Source organism: Trachymyrmex cornetzi, unplaced genomic scaffold (genome assembly GCF_001594075.2).
Source record: "Trachymyrmex cornetzi isolate Tcor2-1 unplaced genomic scaffold, Tcor1.1 scaffold23, whole genome shotgun sequence".
NCBI lineage: Eukaryota > Metazoa > Arthropoda > Insecta > Hymenoptera > Formicidae > Trachymyrmex > Trachymyrmex cornetzi.
The window spans coordinates 3,931,446-3,947,602 of NW_017296956.1; the positions used below are offsets into that span (position 1 = coordinate 3,931,446).

Sequence of the window (16,157 nt, forward strand, 5' to 3'; positions counted from 1 at the left end):
TAATGTAGACCTTGCTTCACTTGGAAAGACATGTGCCCCTAAGCAGAGGGTGAAGTGGGGTGGATCTCGCTTCGAATGAAAAGTAGTCATTATAAAATTATAAATTACTTTAAAGCAGAGAATTTTTGTTTTATATAGCAGAACTTTTTTTTAATAAGCATCGAGCAAAACCTACTGGAGGTCACTCAGAATCATAAACTTGACAACGTATGTCAAGTCATTGGAGGATCAAGGTCATTGAAAGGTGGTCCCTATTTCTGAACGTCTATCAAAATTAATTAAAAAATTAATTTTATATATGAATAAAATAATTTTATTAATTCCGTTATTTAATTTATATTTATTTCTTAAACAATAACTTACCTCTTTCAAGTGCAACAACCATCACATTTAGAGAAAGGTATAGTATAAAACAGAATTTAATTATCTGAAATACAATCGTGATGTCTAATGTAGAAATTGATCTATTATATAAAAAATATAAAATGTACTCACTTGTATTGCACGAAATATTACACTCATTGTTGATATATATCAGATCTATCTAGTTAACGATACTCTTTTAGACTGTCTGTAGTAGATTAGTGAATGCTTTAAATTTGTCGCGTCTATAATAAAAGGTGCAACGGTTGAGTGATCTTTTTATGTGATCTGTATATGTGTGTGTAGCTTAAATATATTTTCTACTTTCGCTTAACCCAGATTTGATGATATCTATTTTGTATATTGCTATAATCGTGAAGAACACGTTCATACAATAAGTTTAAGAAGATATCTTAATATGAATAGATATATTTTTTTGTACTGATATATTTTATTAGAAAACTGTATACAGATCTCAATTCAGGATTGAACACATCCAAATTGAGGATTGAACAACGATGTTAAAATAAATATTATGTTCTTTATTCACTATTACTTTCTCCACACTGACAAATCTTACACACCAGACTATTTTTCTAGATTGTCCACATACATCAACGATTATGCAATTCCACGTATAAAAGTCCATTGTACATTAATTTGAGAAGTAAAAAAAGAGGAAAATGCGGACTTTTAGAATATCTATTCCGATCACATGTGAGAAACAGATATTATTCATTGTCACTAATGTCCTCGTCGGTTGTGAATTCGGAATGTTCATCAGCTGCATCCACATCTTCCGCAGTTTCTTCATCCGAGATGTCCCATTGCGGATGCTCGGTCGGTATCTCTGGTGCCTCCTTCACATCCAACTATAAAGCATCGTCGCATCATTACTATATATAAATAATTAAAAAATAGGTTTTTTTAGATAGCTTCTTAAATAACTCACTTTGATATCTTGAGCTTGATCAAAGCCCAGATATGAATCGCTACGTAAACACACTGTAAATGTATAAAGGCCTGGCCAGCGTGGTGCTGTGAATCTTAATTGAATCTCCTCAAACTGTGCTAAGGACGTGACATGTATAGGGGTTGTTAATAGCGTTTGACTTTTGCGATCACAGATATAGACCCACCAATACTCTTGCTTAACATCAGGAAAGAGCGGACAGTGCACTTCATGTGACAAATTACTCCTTCCCTCTAGTACTCTCTCCCGTTTGGAGATCCTCTGTTGGAATCTATTTGAAAGAGAAGGAAACGTTATAAGTTCGATGGTGGAAGAGTTATATAAGTAATGATTTAATATATGTAGAACGTAAAAAGAGTAAGTATAAATATTTCTCTTACTTTTCCCATTCGGTATCGTCGTCATCGAGAGACGCATCCTTTTTGTCGTGACTATCCTCATCATCACTTCGATCGCTCTCGGCTTCACTGTCACTAATATCCGACAATTTCTCCTTGGAAGACTCTTTCTCCGTCTTATCGTCTTTCTTTCTCGCATTAGGAGTATTGCTGTGCTGAGTATTGTTAGCCACAGTCTGAGACTGTGCCTGTGTATTTTTAGCAGGAGCTATCTTCTTGTTCGTACCCTTTTTATGTGACTTCTTTTGACCTTTCTTTTGCTTAAGCCATGCCGGCTTCGTAGCTTTCGTCGATTGATTTTGTTCCTCTGAGGCTTCTTCAACCGCTTCACCGCCAGCTTTGTTATCCTCGATCATCGTTTGTTCATTGACAGAATCATCTCCAAACAGATGCTTCATATCTTTTCGCGTAAGGGATACTGTTACAGTTACAATAGCACCAGCAGTGTAGACTGTAGGATTCTCATCATCGATTACTGAAATAATGCATACAGTAAATTATAAAAGATACAATATCGCATAAATTATGTTATTCTAATTAATGTAAATGTTTTACAGAAATAAAAGAAAATAACTGATATAAATAATAAATTACCTTCGGATCGTACTTTGAAGTCAATGTACGGCATATTTCCAAGAACTTTTATAACATCTTCATATTGACTGTCTGACAAATTTCTAAGTATCAGTCTTCGTTCTTCTCCTTTTAATTGTGCGAATTGTTGAAGACTTTTGATTTGACGCTAGGAGAAAGTCACAAATTTGTTATTAAGAGGTTTTTATCAATAATAATAGAAGCATTATCGATAGATAGAATTTATTATAGTGTCACTAATACCTTCTTCGCGTGGAAGTATTTTAAATTATCCTCCGTTATGTGTGGTAATTGAAGGAGAGGGTTTTTAAACTCCCAGAATCCTTGGACGACCATTGGACACAGTTTCATACAATTTTCTATAGTTGTTATAGTTGGTACCCGCGGTACTATAAAAAAAATCATCAATAATTGTTTCCATGTATATATATATATATATATGTTACAAAATTGCATTGAAAAAAATCGAATATTTACCTCTTCTGGCATAAGCTAAAAGTATAACTTGATGGACACAGGCAACCATTTCTTGAATCAAATATGGGCATTTCTTTACAATATACTGTCTATCTTTATCCAGTGTCTCTGGATTAAGTGGTATACGAGATAAATGCGCGTGCAATAGTGCTCTAGCTTTAATTGAATACAAGTGGCATAATGGTACTTCCTTATTTTTTTCTCCCAAGTTAGGTAGTTGTTTGATAAGCTGAAATATATAATATGTATATGGTAAAATTGTTCTTCACAAAAAACAAATTAAGAAATTAAATATAATTAAATTTACCGAAGGAACTTCTTCGCTGTCAGAGTGTCTCTCGACTATTTCTGCGTTACGCTTCTTGAAGAATTCAAAAGAAGCAGCGAGTATCATGATGACCCTCTTTAATGACATAGACGGCGTTTTCACGAAGAAGAAGTAATACATTTCGGTCGTTGTCAAGAGAACCTAGAGATAAATATGGACATATATAACAACTGATAATTTTGTCACATAATAAAAATTTGGCATAAAAATGCCAATTACTTGATCACCAGTGTAGCGAATACTCTTGTACCACCACATTCCTACAACCGTTGGTAAAGCAACCATGAACACTAATGCGTATAGTCCTAAGACCCATACTGAATTCTCTTTTTCAACGATCCAAGAAGGCAAAGCTATACCAAAGCTCATCGCCCCTGGACCATCCGGATTTCCATATTTTTCCCAGTTTTTTCGTGCTTCATCATCCGTTAAAGCTTGGTAAGCTATTTTTGTTAATAGAAAAACAACTCAATTTATATCGAGACTTAAGGTATTAGTGATAGCAATTTAATCCTAGGATAATTTTCAAAAATTAACATCAAATATTTAATTTTTAACTGTTATAGGATTAATTTCGAATGCAGGTACTCTAACGATCTTTATCAACCTTTCCTATGCTGTATTATTATCATATGCAATAATCGTGTTAAATTTATTAAATTATTTAATAATATATGCAATATACATTCAATATTTACATCGTATATTTTAGATCTGTGCAGAGATCCTCTCACATTCCTTACCTTTAGTTAATTTCATAAAAGCTTTCTCATTTCCTGTTTCTTTATCGGGATGAAGAATTAAGGAAAGCTTGCGGTAAGCTTTCTTAATCTCATTTTGAGAAGAACCCTACAATCAGAATTCTTGGCATTCATTTTTGTTACATAACAAAATTAATGGTATATATAAAAATTCTATTTTATACTTACAGGTGGTATACTTAATATCTCGTACGGGTCAAAGTTGGCCATTTCATAATCAAATTGGGACACTTTATAGGCTAAGAGCAACAGGATAATCCATCCCACAATAATTAGAAATTTCCTGCAACAGCATAATATTAACAGTGCATATGAAAACGCCAACTGTTAACTTTGACAATTGTGTAACTGTATAATTTATACGTTATACGTACAATACAAAATATTTAATTTTTACTTACGTAAAGAAAGCCTTGGTCTCCTTCCAAGGTTTGTTTGCATGAAGAATAACTTTCTTCTTTTTGCACCCATCGCATTGACATTCTTTGGCTAACTGATCAGGATCTGAACAAATTTAAATTAATATATATTATTTTTTAAATCTTTGTTTCTTTTAACTTATCGACAAAGTATAGAAAATAGTCGAAGATATTTTCACGATACTTATAGTTAAATATCATTATATTTTAATTCTCGAATAACAGTGTTGATCATAAAAATCATATATATTCTTTATCTGTTTGTTCAAATGATATGTTATATAAGATTTTCATATTTTCATGTGCAATTTGACGTGAAACATGGGATATTAAACACATGTATTAAATTTTTATAACACAAAAAAGTCAAAACCATATAATAGATATTATATCTATATATTGCTCATTTTGCTACGTCATGATTAAAAAATTGTCATTTTGAGTTGTTTGCAAAAAAAGAGAATGGAAATATAAAGAAATAAAAATATATTTTAAAAAAACATATTTTTCTTTCTTAAACAATTAATTATTGTATCAAAATTGCATTATAATATTTTTATCATTCAAAATATTGAAACTCATTTTCTAGAAAATAAATTTCCACGTTTTGACTCGTTAAAATATTGTAATATTTTTTCGAATTATGTTGTAACAAATGACCGATACGACTTCAAATTACTTAATTTTTTAAGTACACAAATTACGGAATTAAACAAATATAGCTAGATAATTAATCTAAATATTCTTATCCTCGTAGATTGTGTAACGAATGTAACGTTTGTGTCTCGATAAAAGAATCGAATAAAGAACCAAGGTGGAGCATAACGTAAATTGAGACTGCAAACAGCATTCATCCGTAATACATATACAGTGGACGTGTACGTCGTTACATCTGTACGCGCTTGTAAATTACTTGGTCTGAAAAATGGAGTTCGCCTTGATCTTTCTATTTGTCTGTCTCTTTTTCTCTAACCTTGCTTCGGGCAACGTGGCCAGAGGTAGTAAGTCCCGGGTACCAGCAGTAGCGCCAAGAACGAGAGCAGAAAGTAAAAGAACGTCCCTCCGCTCTCGTCATACTGGAACTTCTGTCCGCTCATCGCTCATTAAGTACTGCGGCGTTGTTTTAAGTAGACCGTTTAAGTACATTCATTCGTAACATTATCCAGGCTCGCGCGGGTTGCGGACAGTGCGGACACACGGACGTGCCGTACGACATGCAAATCAACAGTTAGCGGGACTGCCCTGTCAAGACTGCCAACTCAGCACCACTCAGCACCACTCAGCCACCGCACGCGCCTCAACCTCACTCAGCGGTCTCCAACACGCACTATCGACTCTGACGTACACGCCGTACACGCGACAACTGCTCGCAACTGCTCTACTGTCGTCGTCGGTCAGGTCGGTGTGGACTGTGGCGTCGTCACGCCTCGTGCGAAGTAAACGGAGTTGAGCGGAGTTGCGGACGTTACGGTTGCGGACTGACCAGGGACTGGCGACGTCAACTGGCGATGGCAGGAGACTGGAGACACTCTGTCACTGCTGTCAATGACGTCGCCGTCATCGGCGTCGTCGACCCCATCAGTCTGAGTAAATGCGAAATATTAAATTATGAGCATGATCATTCCCGTTCGCATCCTCGTGTGTCGGACGAGAGCTGTCGGGAGGAGAATAATTAAAGGGAGACGGTTTGTGACCCACGGTGATCTCTGCGAACTACCCGATAAGAAATAAATATTCGATGAGACTCGATTTGTTCGATTTAATTGCACTTGTATCTCCTTTCGTATCGTACTAAGCCTCGTCCGCAGAGAACGTGACGAAATGTAGTTGAAACGAATGGCTGTAGTGTATCTTTCTTGTGTTTCTTACATTCGCATGAATTAATACACTATAGGGCTGTGATGGGAAAGAAATGAATGAAACTTTTTACAAGTTCGCATGAGTTTGCGAATCCACGTGTACTTAAATATATGTCATCGTGACGATCGTTTCGCGCATTCCTCGAGTGTTCAAGACAGATAACGTATATAAGCCAAATAATACATACGACATCTGTTTGGACTTTGTAATAACAAAGGTGTGACGAACAAAAGATGAGCAGGTTGTAGCTGCATGAATGCGACATTTCGTACGCCGTCGCTATAAATAACGGGTTTTTAAATACAGTTTTTAACGCCGTAAGCAGCCAGAAGGTCAATTACATGAAGATTATAAAAGTTAGAGCAAATTTACTAAGTATTGACCAATGAAATTAGAAAAATTTTAGGCTGTTAATATATTCATAGATTTTTATATTCAAGACTATCCTTATTAAGATGTCATGACCCAATAATTGAGAGTGGATTAAAATAGATTGAAATTGTTATAGGTATTTTAAGTCCATTGAATTCAATTGAATAAAAAAAAACTTTTTTATTTATTTCGATTCAATTGTATTAAAAAACTGCATTTCCTACTAATTCTTCATTTTTTTTCTAGTTCTAAGAATTATAAAAAGATAAAGAGTAAGTTTAACCGAGATTAAAGTTAATCTACATTGATAGAAACAAGCATTAGTGAATTTGCTAACTTGTAATTTTCACCTCATTTCAAGATACACAATTATAATCGACCTCCGACCAGCGAAAGGTGTGAAAAGGGTATCGATTGTGTATTTTGAAATGAGATAAAAATTATAAAAATGAAGTAAATTAATTTACTAGATATTTTGACTAATAAAATTATAAATAAATCCGCTTTTTATTACAGTAAATCCGCTTATTTTTGTAATTAACCTCGTTTCAAAATACACAATCAACCCCATGAAGAAAAAGTTTGAAGTAGGAAATGAACATGTACTCCATAAAATTCGCTTAATCTGGAGCGACAAAGGGGGACAGCAGGAAAGATAAGGAAGGACAGAAATGTCCTAATCAAGCAATAAATTCCCATCCGGTTGTTTCATCAAGACTTGCTCATTCGCAAACACAATTAAATCATGAGACTGCCACTGCAATAGATATACCGCGGGTATCACTTGATAATTATAATATCGATCGACGATGAATTAGTCGCAGTCACTCCCTTCTTCATTTTTTATAATATCGTGAATGACTATTTCAACCAATGTAGATTAACTTTAATCTTGATTTAACTGACTTTTTTTATTTCTCTTTAGTTCTAAGAATTAGAAAAGTATAAAGAGAGTAAATTCAATCGGGGTTAATCTATATTGATGGAAATGGACTGAGGTTAATCTATATAGTCGTGAGAGCGACCACGAGAAATTAAACTCCGATAACTCACTAATCGATAATTAACTTATTGTCAAGTGATATCCACGATATCTCGATCGTTAACGATCAAGGTTGAATCTTAATTTCTTTGTACGTGATTTTGTATTCAATACAAAAAGAAGAATCCTATATTATGCAATTTGAATAATCACCTGTTGTTTTGTATTTTTTTTACAACAAATGGGGGCGGAAAAATAATACAGTATACAACTTATATCCATTTTTTCCATAGAATCTAATAGCGCTATTATTTTGATTCAAATCAAATTCTTGTTAATTGTTTAAACGATAATTGTTTAAACAAATATTGTATGTGATAATTTTGATTTCAGAATTCATAATGAGCGACCTCATAAAAACCATTACATGCAGATGATTATTCAATTAATTACATAAGCCAGGCCTGCAACCGACTTGCACAATTCGACCGATTTTGCCTATCGTCATCCCCACTCCTCTTTTGTTTCATGGCATTTAGATCGTGCGCGGAGACATAAGATCTATTTTGAAGTGTTACTTTTGAGTTTCTAATACCATAATACTAATTATAATTATAATAATAATAATGAAAATTTTTGTAAACGGTGAATGTTAGGCAATACGTTTCAAAGTCCTATAGCCCTATAGTGCCCTGTACGAATTACGGCTAACATCATCCCTGAATTCGAGCGTCTGAAGGCCATGGCACATAAAAAAACTTAAGGCGTAAGACTTAAGCAGTAAACGAATCGACCAATCACAATAAAGACCGTAAGACCCTACGTAAGCAATAGCAAATCCAACATGTTGATTTCGTTACTGCTTAATTCTTACGTCTTAAGTTTTTCTATGTGCCAAGGTCTTTATGTCGCGCACGATCTAAATGCCATGAAACAAGAGGAGTGGGGATGATAGGCAAAATCGGTCGAATTGTGCAACTCGGCTGCAGGCCTCAAAGGATTTACCTGATTTAAGTTTTCTTCTTTTCAACGTTAGTTCCCCAATTCTAGAATTGGAAAGAGATGAAAGATAAGTTGCCACACAGCATAAAATATTGGGAAATATTTTAAGAAAAATATTTTTTTTAATATCACAAGTATTATTTTAAAAAGGTTTTAGTAATATTTTAAAACGTTTTAGAGATTTGCAAATATTTTTAAATTGTTTTAAAACATTTTGTGGTAATATTTTCAAAAACATTTTAAAAACGTGTTAGAAACATTTAAAAAAATTACTTTTTTATCATTTAGAAAATGTTTTCTAAAATATTATCAATATATTTTTAAAATATTAAAATAATTTCAAAAATTTTAATCAAATTTTTTTAAATTGCTTGATTTTTTACGGCATGAAACTAATATTACTACGAATGCGTTCCGTTTCCATGAGCGATAAAGAGAGCTGTGCTTCAAAATTTACTGTCAGTACTGAAAATCTGTAATTTACGTTACTTAAGATAGTCACTTCAGCCATATATTGGATCGAGACGTCATAAGCGAGAAATGACACGTTGACTTTTCTTGCATACCATTTGTAAATAAAGAAAATTTGAATTAAACGAAATGACAAAGTCGCTTTAAAACACTTGTAAAAATGGGCGAAGACTTTTCTCATCTCTCCTGACAGTCAGTAAAGAATTGAAAAAGAATCGTGAAGTGGAAATAGGCTACGTATGCGCATTGAGTAAAAACTAGTAAATGCACGTTACGTGCCTTTTACGACTATTTACTGACTGTCAGGGGACATAAAAATAGTCTTTGACTATTTTTACAAGTGTTATAAAGCGATCTCATTATTTCATTTTATCCAAATCGTCTTTATTTACAAATGCCATACAAGAACAGTACCGTTTTATATATATTGTTAATTTTACGCATTTGGCATTAATTCTCCTTTGTTATCGGTTACTTTTAGGCCGGTATTCATCGGTTCTTATTTTAAGACCGTCTTAAGTAATGTCTTAAATCGCTGATGCGGCTCTCTGATTAGTGACATCTGAAGACTGTACTTAAGACAATCTTAAATATAAGATCCGACTAATGATTACCGGCCTTAGATTATTATAGTTTTACTGTCGAAAATCGACGAAGAGTTGGTCTATTTTATGTTATTAACTTTGTGGCCACGATGTGGATCTCTAGCTTTTTGCGTTTTTATTCATATATTCTCGACTTCTTTTCTAATAAGATTATTACGGTTTTACTACCGAGAATTTTCAACGATGTCTAATTTATTAACTGGCAACATTATAACACAGAACATGAAGAATACTGTTAACTACATAGATTTCCGATAATAATTTAATTACTGTAACATTGAGAATGACCCGATCGGTGTCGAAACGTATATGTGTAATTATTTTTATGTGTTAAATTAAAATTGTTTGTTACATTACTGGCTCTTATAGCTCTTCATTTATTCTAAATTGTTTTATACTCGTGGAGCCTTATTATTACCTATTATAAAAAGTAAGTTAAACTTAAGATTGAAGTTAAATCTATATTGGTAGAGAGAAATAGATCGACATCCTCTTGAGCGCGCGCGCGAAATCATTATCTTACGATACATTATCGCATTATCTTTTCTATCTTAATTGTATTTAAGAGCTGTAAGTGCTTCCGTAAGTTCCAAAGGTCAGGAAAACTTGATCTTCGGGATCGGACTTTTGATTTCGGATCAATGTAAAAACAATCAAGTACGTTCAAAGAGAAAAAATGAGTTGAAAACTCATCAATTGTAATGGAGCAATTATTCGTTTTTATTGCGTTTATATCATCATACTTTTTTCACATAACAATCATTCCTTCCTCTTTCCTCGAGGTTTAAGTGCTAGAGTGAACAATTTAGAAATAAATTGTCGGAAGCAAAAGTCATAAAGAATTTAAACGCGCTCTGGAAGAACAGTTGGTGAGGGAACAATGCCTTTTTTATCGGGAAAAATGAATCATGTGTTCTGAGAATCGCGTCACTCGAGAGCATCGTATTATCATCGATCTCGCTTGGCGGCAAAACAAGCAACGACGCGGCGCGGCGGTACGACCCCCATTATATCGAGCGTTCGTGAAATCACGGATCGCTCTTTCTTTCGCGCGGCTATTTAACGACTGCGCGACGTGACAGTCGCGCTGTTGCTGGCTGTTGCGTCGCGCGCGCACGAATTGCACAAATCGAACGAGTGGTGACGAACTGACGAGTCGCCGTGAACTGTTGTGGACTGCTGTGGAGTCGGTGGAGACTGGACTTGACCGGAGTCGCGTCGCCACCGGTGATCAGCGGATATCAATTTGTGTACTGCTGTGTACCAATCCACCACACCACGATCGACGGCTCCGTCGAGCGCGTTGACGCTGTGCACTGCTGTGCACGGATACTGCCGACGCATGATTCTCTTGGACGAGAACAGTCGCGGCGCGGTGACACGCACGTTGAACGCGCGAAAATGTCCCGATAAGATAGCCACGACGATCCCAGGATTCCCAGGGCGCGCCGCGATCCTTCCTCAGGTGAGTAATCTTGCAAAAAGCATTTTTATCATTTTCCTACGGATGGAGAAATGTTGGAGTGCCTAGCTTCGATCTAACCCCTAGGTTATCTGATACCATCTGATACAAGGTCCTTAGTTCTAACTACTTCGATCCCTTGTCCTTTTATAATCTACTCACTATCCTCTTTATTTTCTTGAGAAACTTCTAAATATTTGAGAATGTCAACTAATCTTTTTCTTTAATGATCGCGTGTTCGCGCGAAAGTTATATCTGTATCCTCGTGATTCTCGATCGGATCATCTGTTTGGCTTTGCGACACGGTGTTTCTTTTCATTCGCTCGACAACTTGTTATTCTTGATGTTATCGAGAAATCACGCTATGATGTTGATGCGAATTGTAATTAGAAAAGTAATCACTGTGTCACAAGGTCACCCACTTGCTGGATAAATCACTTCCCGTTTCTAACGGTACAGGTGTCGACTCGTCTGTTATGCAGGATAGATGCGAAGCGACGGCACAACCATGTCCTTAAGAAACGTCATCGAGTGGACGTCCTCCGACGTGAAAACGTGGCTCATAGAAAATGGTCACGAGGAATACGCGGATTTGTTTTACTTCCATGAGATCGACGGAAAGGTACTTTTGACGCTGAAAGAGGAAGACTTGAAATCTAGTATTTTAAACATAAAGAAGATTGGTGCTATAAAAAAATTGTATCTAGCTATAAAACAACTGCAGAGGGACAATGTCGCCGTTCTATTTGACCTGGGATACGTGGATCTGTTTCCTTCGACAAATTTTTATACTCATCATCAGAATAAGCACGAGGTAAAGGCATGATTCTCTAAAGGGGAATGTCTAATGTTCATTTTAATTCAAGAAGGTAATACTACTGCTATGCTTAATATAATTTTACTTTAGATGCCCAGTACTGGTACGAATAACGAAACGTCTATCGAGAACGAATTCTATTCAGCTTCGGTATCAGAGGATGGACACGCTTCTCATTTGCCACCCGAAATCTGGAAGACACTCATCAGTTTGGGATATTTGTTTATTGTCACGTGGATTACTGCCTTCGTAATGGTTATCGTTCATGACAGAGTGCCTGATATGAAGAAGTATCCTCCATTACCAGACATATTTTTAGACAATGTACCTCATATTCCTTGGGCGTTCGATATGTGCGAAGTTACCGGTACCCTGCTTTTCGCGATATGGCTTGTTGTGCTTATATTTCACAAGTATAGGTAAGGAATGTGACCAACTTAAATAAATATAGCAAATGTGATTTGTCAGTGCGAATAATCTATTAAATATGACACAGATTTATTTTGTTACGGAGGTTTTTTGCATTGTCGGGTACAGTCTTCCTGCTGAGATGCGTGACGATGCTCATTACTTCGTTGTCAGTGCCAGGAGCACATTTACAATGCCAACCACGGAAAGTCCCAGATGATGATTGGTCAAAGTGAGATACATATATTATAAAATTACATATCACATTCTTTCTCTTTAAATACAAATAATATATATTTATATCTCATTTTAGTTCCGCTTATGTAGAACTGTACAATAAAATAGCAATGGCTTATGTTATTTGGCGAGGTGCTGGCATGTCCATTCAAGGTGTCAGAACTTGCGGGGATTACATGTTTAGCGGACATACAGTAGCGTTAACAATGCTTAACTTTTTCATTACAGAGTGTAAGTAATTAGTATACATTATTTCGTAATCGAAGATTTTAATATTTATGAAATGCTCTTTTTTTTATTGCAGATACTCCAAGACATTTGTATTTTCTGCATACTTTTACATGGATGCTTAACATGTTTGGTATTTTTTTCATCTTGGCGGCGCATGAACATTATTCCATCGACGTTTTCGTCGCATTTTATATAACTTCGCGATTATTCCTTTACTATCACACATTGGCGAATAATCAAGCATTGATGCAGCGCGATTCGATCAGAACCAGAATCTGGTTTCCGTTATTTAGCTTTTTTGAGGCGTCTGTTGATGGTATTGTTCCTAATGAGTATGAATCGCCGTCCTTGATAGTTTGCAATTTAGCAGGCACGGGAAAGAACATCTGGCATTGTGTACGATCTCGGATTTCTCTCCGAAAAATGCAGCGCTGCATAAACGGCAGTTTAAGCAGCACAAAAAAGGAATACTAATGTCAACTGGTATATATTTTACCTTTTTTTAATTATTATATTTGATTGCTATAATTGATACGTTTAAGATAAATATGCCATATAGGGAACACTTCATTGATTTTTTTTATTTCAGTTACACAATACACAAAAATATACATATGTAAAAAAAAAGAGACAAAAGAATAATATTTCTTTAGAATATTTCTTTAGAAATCTTTATGTCTAAGAATACTTAGTTTCGAAAAAATGAAGGTGATCTTATATTGTATATTTATCTTTTCAGAGCGTTGACTATTTATTTGACAAATTTGTCTGTATGTTGTCGAATAATATCGAAAAAGATTAATATTAATTCTAAATATATTTATTTTTGTGATAGGGTTGTTGATACCGAAAGAGATTGTAATTTATGATACAATTAATTAATATTACGTAATAGTTAACTTTTACTATCACACAAATAATGTAATTTATTAAGAAATTTCCAAAGACAAAGCGTAGCGTATGAAGTACTTTACTAATTCAACATGTATTTTCCAAGCATGTTGTATCATCTAAGACTTTCTTATTTTTTTAAGTGTATGTATATGTATATATATATTATATATATCATATATACATATATGTATATATACATAATATATATATATATGTATATATATATGCCCCCATAATTTGCTCATAAGTACTTTTGTTTTCTTTTTGTGATACAAGAAGAAAGTTAAGTTAAAGGCTATATTGTGACGGCCTGCAGGGATGTTAAATTTTATCAGGAATGTTGAATGATTTTCTAAACCGTTAATGATATTTTAGAATTTCTAGATTAGATATTTATGAAAACGCTTATTTGTTTGCTAACAATGAAACGCAATGTTTTAAGAGTAAATGTACATGTATGTTATATGCTATTATGCATTCCTGATATTTGATAAAATTAATAATTTAAGTCTCCTGTTTATTTATTGTAATCGTATTAAAATCGTGTGATTTTTTTTGCATTGTACATACAAATAAATAAAATGTTGCATACATTGCTACATATATTCGATATAGCTACACAATGATAAGATATGCCGACTGTCTTTTCGATTTAGATAGAAATAAATAGGAGTAAATATCTTGGTTCATTATCATAAAATACGTTTTTGCTGGAAATGTAAAACATATAGATACATACGTACGCAAAAAGAGGGATGATTTTTTACTACCGAAGAAAATTTATGATTTTAATGCAGTTGCAGTAAGAAAGCAGGAGACATATTTACAGAAGTGGTATTATCAAACAGAGGCTGAAAATACTGCTGTTATCGTAACTTTTAATGTAAATTCGTGCGTAAAATATCTGTATGATATGATTGTATGAATAGCTTCTATATTTCACATAGAAGCTATTGCCAATAGTATAATAGCTTTTTAATATTACATCCATATCTATTTTTTACTTATGTGATAAATAGCTTAATCTTGTTGGCGTTAACGAGTACCGATTATTGGTAACTCGTTGATGGTGCCTGAGATTGTTGGTGTTTATTACTTTATATACTTCCAAAAACTATGCAATGTGGTAAACTTTCTCTCTTATGCTAATATCGACCAATATACCGACCAGTTTACAAAACAGTCGGATTTACAAACGATTGAGAAAAATAGCACGAATAAAAGACGTCAATATTTCAATAAGACTTTTATTGTACTTTTATTAATTATAATTAATGTACGCTTGTAGGTATCATTTCCCTTTATCTTTCCCAAACCAAATTTTCAAGAAAAAATGCACTACTTATATCCGAACATTCGCGTCTGTCCGGAAGGAAAGAAGAGGAAGAAAGATGAACTGGTGCAAAAGTTCAGCCAAGAAGAACAGGCCTAGTTTAACCACAGAAAACAGACTTTGTACAAACAGTGCAAGAGTTTACGAGTAATGAAACAAAAAATACATAAATGATAATAAGCATACATACAAAAATATTTTATGCATCAGTTCTGGATTGCGCTAATTCAGTTCTAGTACAATCCTCATGCAAGAACAGAAAACTGCATAATTTGCAATTGTTTGTAGTTGTACTGGAGTATGTCGCTTTCACTCGCGTAATAAGGAATGTGTGATATTACTCAGTGCACCACTACTTAAACTCAGACCAAGGAAGGATCTAGTAGAAACCTTATTGGTAAGTTTTTTGATATTAGTAGTAGTAGAAGGAAGAATAGGATTAAGTTCTTATAAAATGAGCTACAGGAGGAGTAACTTTGAAATCGAACCTGGGATTTGCCAATTATTTTTTTCTCATTATTTAATTGGCTGTCAGTCCCGTGAATGGAACCAAATTGGCCAGTAACAAATCGTCACCTAATTTAAGTCTTACATACAAGTTAATTAAACTTGTCTTTTTGAGATACATAGTCAGTTAACATGAATGTGCAATCGGAGAGCCTTCCTCCCGATCTTACTCATCCTTGATTGGGATTGTTACTCATAGCTGGAGCGTAACTTAAGGGAATGCTAAACCGATTATCCAACTCAATCAAGGTCAAATAATACTTTTGCAATCCGTACATCCAATACAGAGATTTTTCACCGAATGGAAATGTGGGTAAAACAGGAGGCTTTTAGCATCGCCTTAACGCAGGAAAAATCCAGTGTATGTGAGGCGCGGTGGGATCGAACTCGGATCCACAGATTGCTAGTTTGTAGACCGAGCGCTGAGCCACTCGACGCCTCACTTGCCGATTATGAGTATTTTGACATACAATCGCCCCAAATTTTTTGATAAATAAATACAGAAATATAATTGTATAAGGATGTGTATATATAAGTAAGAATTACCAATAAAATTATGTTCTAGAAATTTTAAGCAACGCGCACAGACTATTTGTGAGCAACGCGCTCACAAATAAAGTGTAGACTGCAGATAATGAAGTGGAATGAAGTGCAGTTACGTGC

General features: G+C 34.4%; 2 protein-coding genes across 3 annotated transcripts; one reads left to right on the forward strand and one right to left on the reverse strand.

Annotated features, from left to right (window-relative positions):
* Nucleotides 1-802: 802 nt before the first annotated feature.
* Sec63 (translocation protein Sec63) lies at nt 803-5,484 on the reverse strand. Its single transcript, XM_018507059.1, has 12 exons — nt 5,287-5,484; nt 4,296-4,398; nt 4,063-4,177; nt 3,877-3,982; nt 3,353-3,576; nt 3,113-3,274; nt 2,806-3,034; nt 2,572-2,717; nt 2,329-2,476; nt 1,717-2,209; nt 1,316-1,607; nt 803-1,235 (listed from the first exon to the last, which is right to left on the reverse strand). The coding sequence occupies exons 1-12, from the start codon at nt 5,408-5,410 to the stop codon at nt 1,095-1,097; spliced, it is 2,283 nt and encodes a 760-aa protein (XP_018362561.1). The 5' UTR covers nt 5,411-5,484; the 3' UTR covers nt 803-1,094.
* A 5,278-nt stretch (nt 5,485-10,762) lies between these two features.
* On the forward strand, nt 10,763-13,384 carry SMSr (Sphingomyelin synthase related). 2 transcript variants are annotated; one of them, XM_018506765.1, is made up of 6 exons: nt 10,763-11,070; nt 11,527-11,881; nt 11,975-12,303; nt 12,381-12,524; nt 12,606-12,760; nt 12,834-13,384. In XM_018506765.1, exons 2-6 carry the CDS (start codon nt 11,555-11,557, stop codon nt 13,232-13,234), a joined length of 1,356 nt encoding a protein of 451 aa, XP_018362267.1. In that variant the 5' UTR covers nt 10,763-11,070; nt 11,527-11,554; the 3' UTR covers nt 13,235-13,384. The 2 variants fall into 2 exon arrangements, with proteins under 2 accessions (XP_018362267.1, XP_018362265.1); XM_018506763.1 differs by having other exon boundaries at nt 11,550-11,881.
* The last annotated feature ends 2,773 nt before the right edge of the window (nt 13,385-16,157 follow it).

What these genes read in the sequence shown, in the direction of transcription:
- Sec63 (XM_018507059.1), bottom strand. Translation starts at nt 5,410, where the DNA reads ATGAGCGGACAGAAGTTCCAGTATGACGAGAGCGGAGGGACGTTCTTT. An exon ending in AATACTTCCACGCGAAGAAG is followed by an intron (nt 2,477 to 2,571) that starts GTATTAGTGACA and finishes ACTTTCTCCTAG; the next exon opens with CGTCAAATCAAAAGTCTTCA. An exon ending in GACGATACCGAATGGGAAAA is followed by an intron (nt 1,608 to 1,716) that starts GTAAGAGAAATA and finishes TCTTTCAAATAG; the next exon opens with ATTCCAACAGAGGATCTCCA.
- SMSr (XM_018506765.1), top strand. Translation starts at nt 11,555, where the DNA reads ATGCGAAGCGACGGCACAACCATGTCCTTAAGAAACGTCATCGAGTGG. An exon ending in CCAGATGATGATTGGTCAAA is followed by an intron (nt 12,525 to 12,605) that starts GTGAGATACATA and finishes ATCTCATTTTAG; the next exon opens with TTCCGCTTATGTAGAACTGT. An exon ending in TAACTTTTTCATTACAGAGT is followed by an intron (nt 12,761 to 12,833) that starts GTAAGTAATTAG and finishes TTTTTATTGCAG; the next exon opens with ATACTCCAAGACATTTGTAT.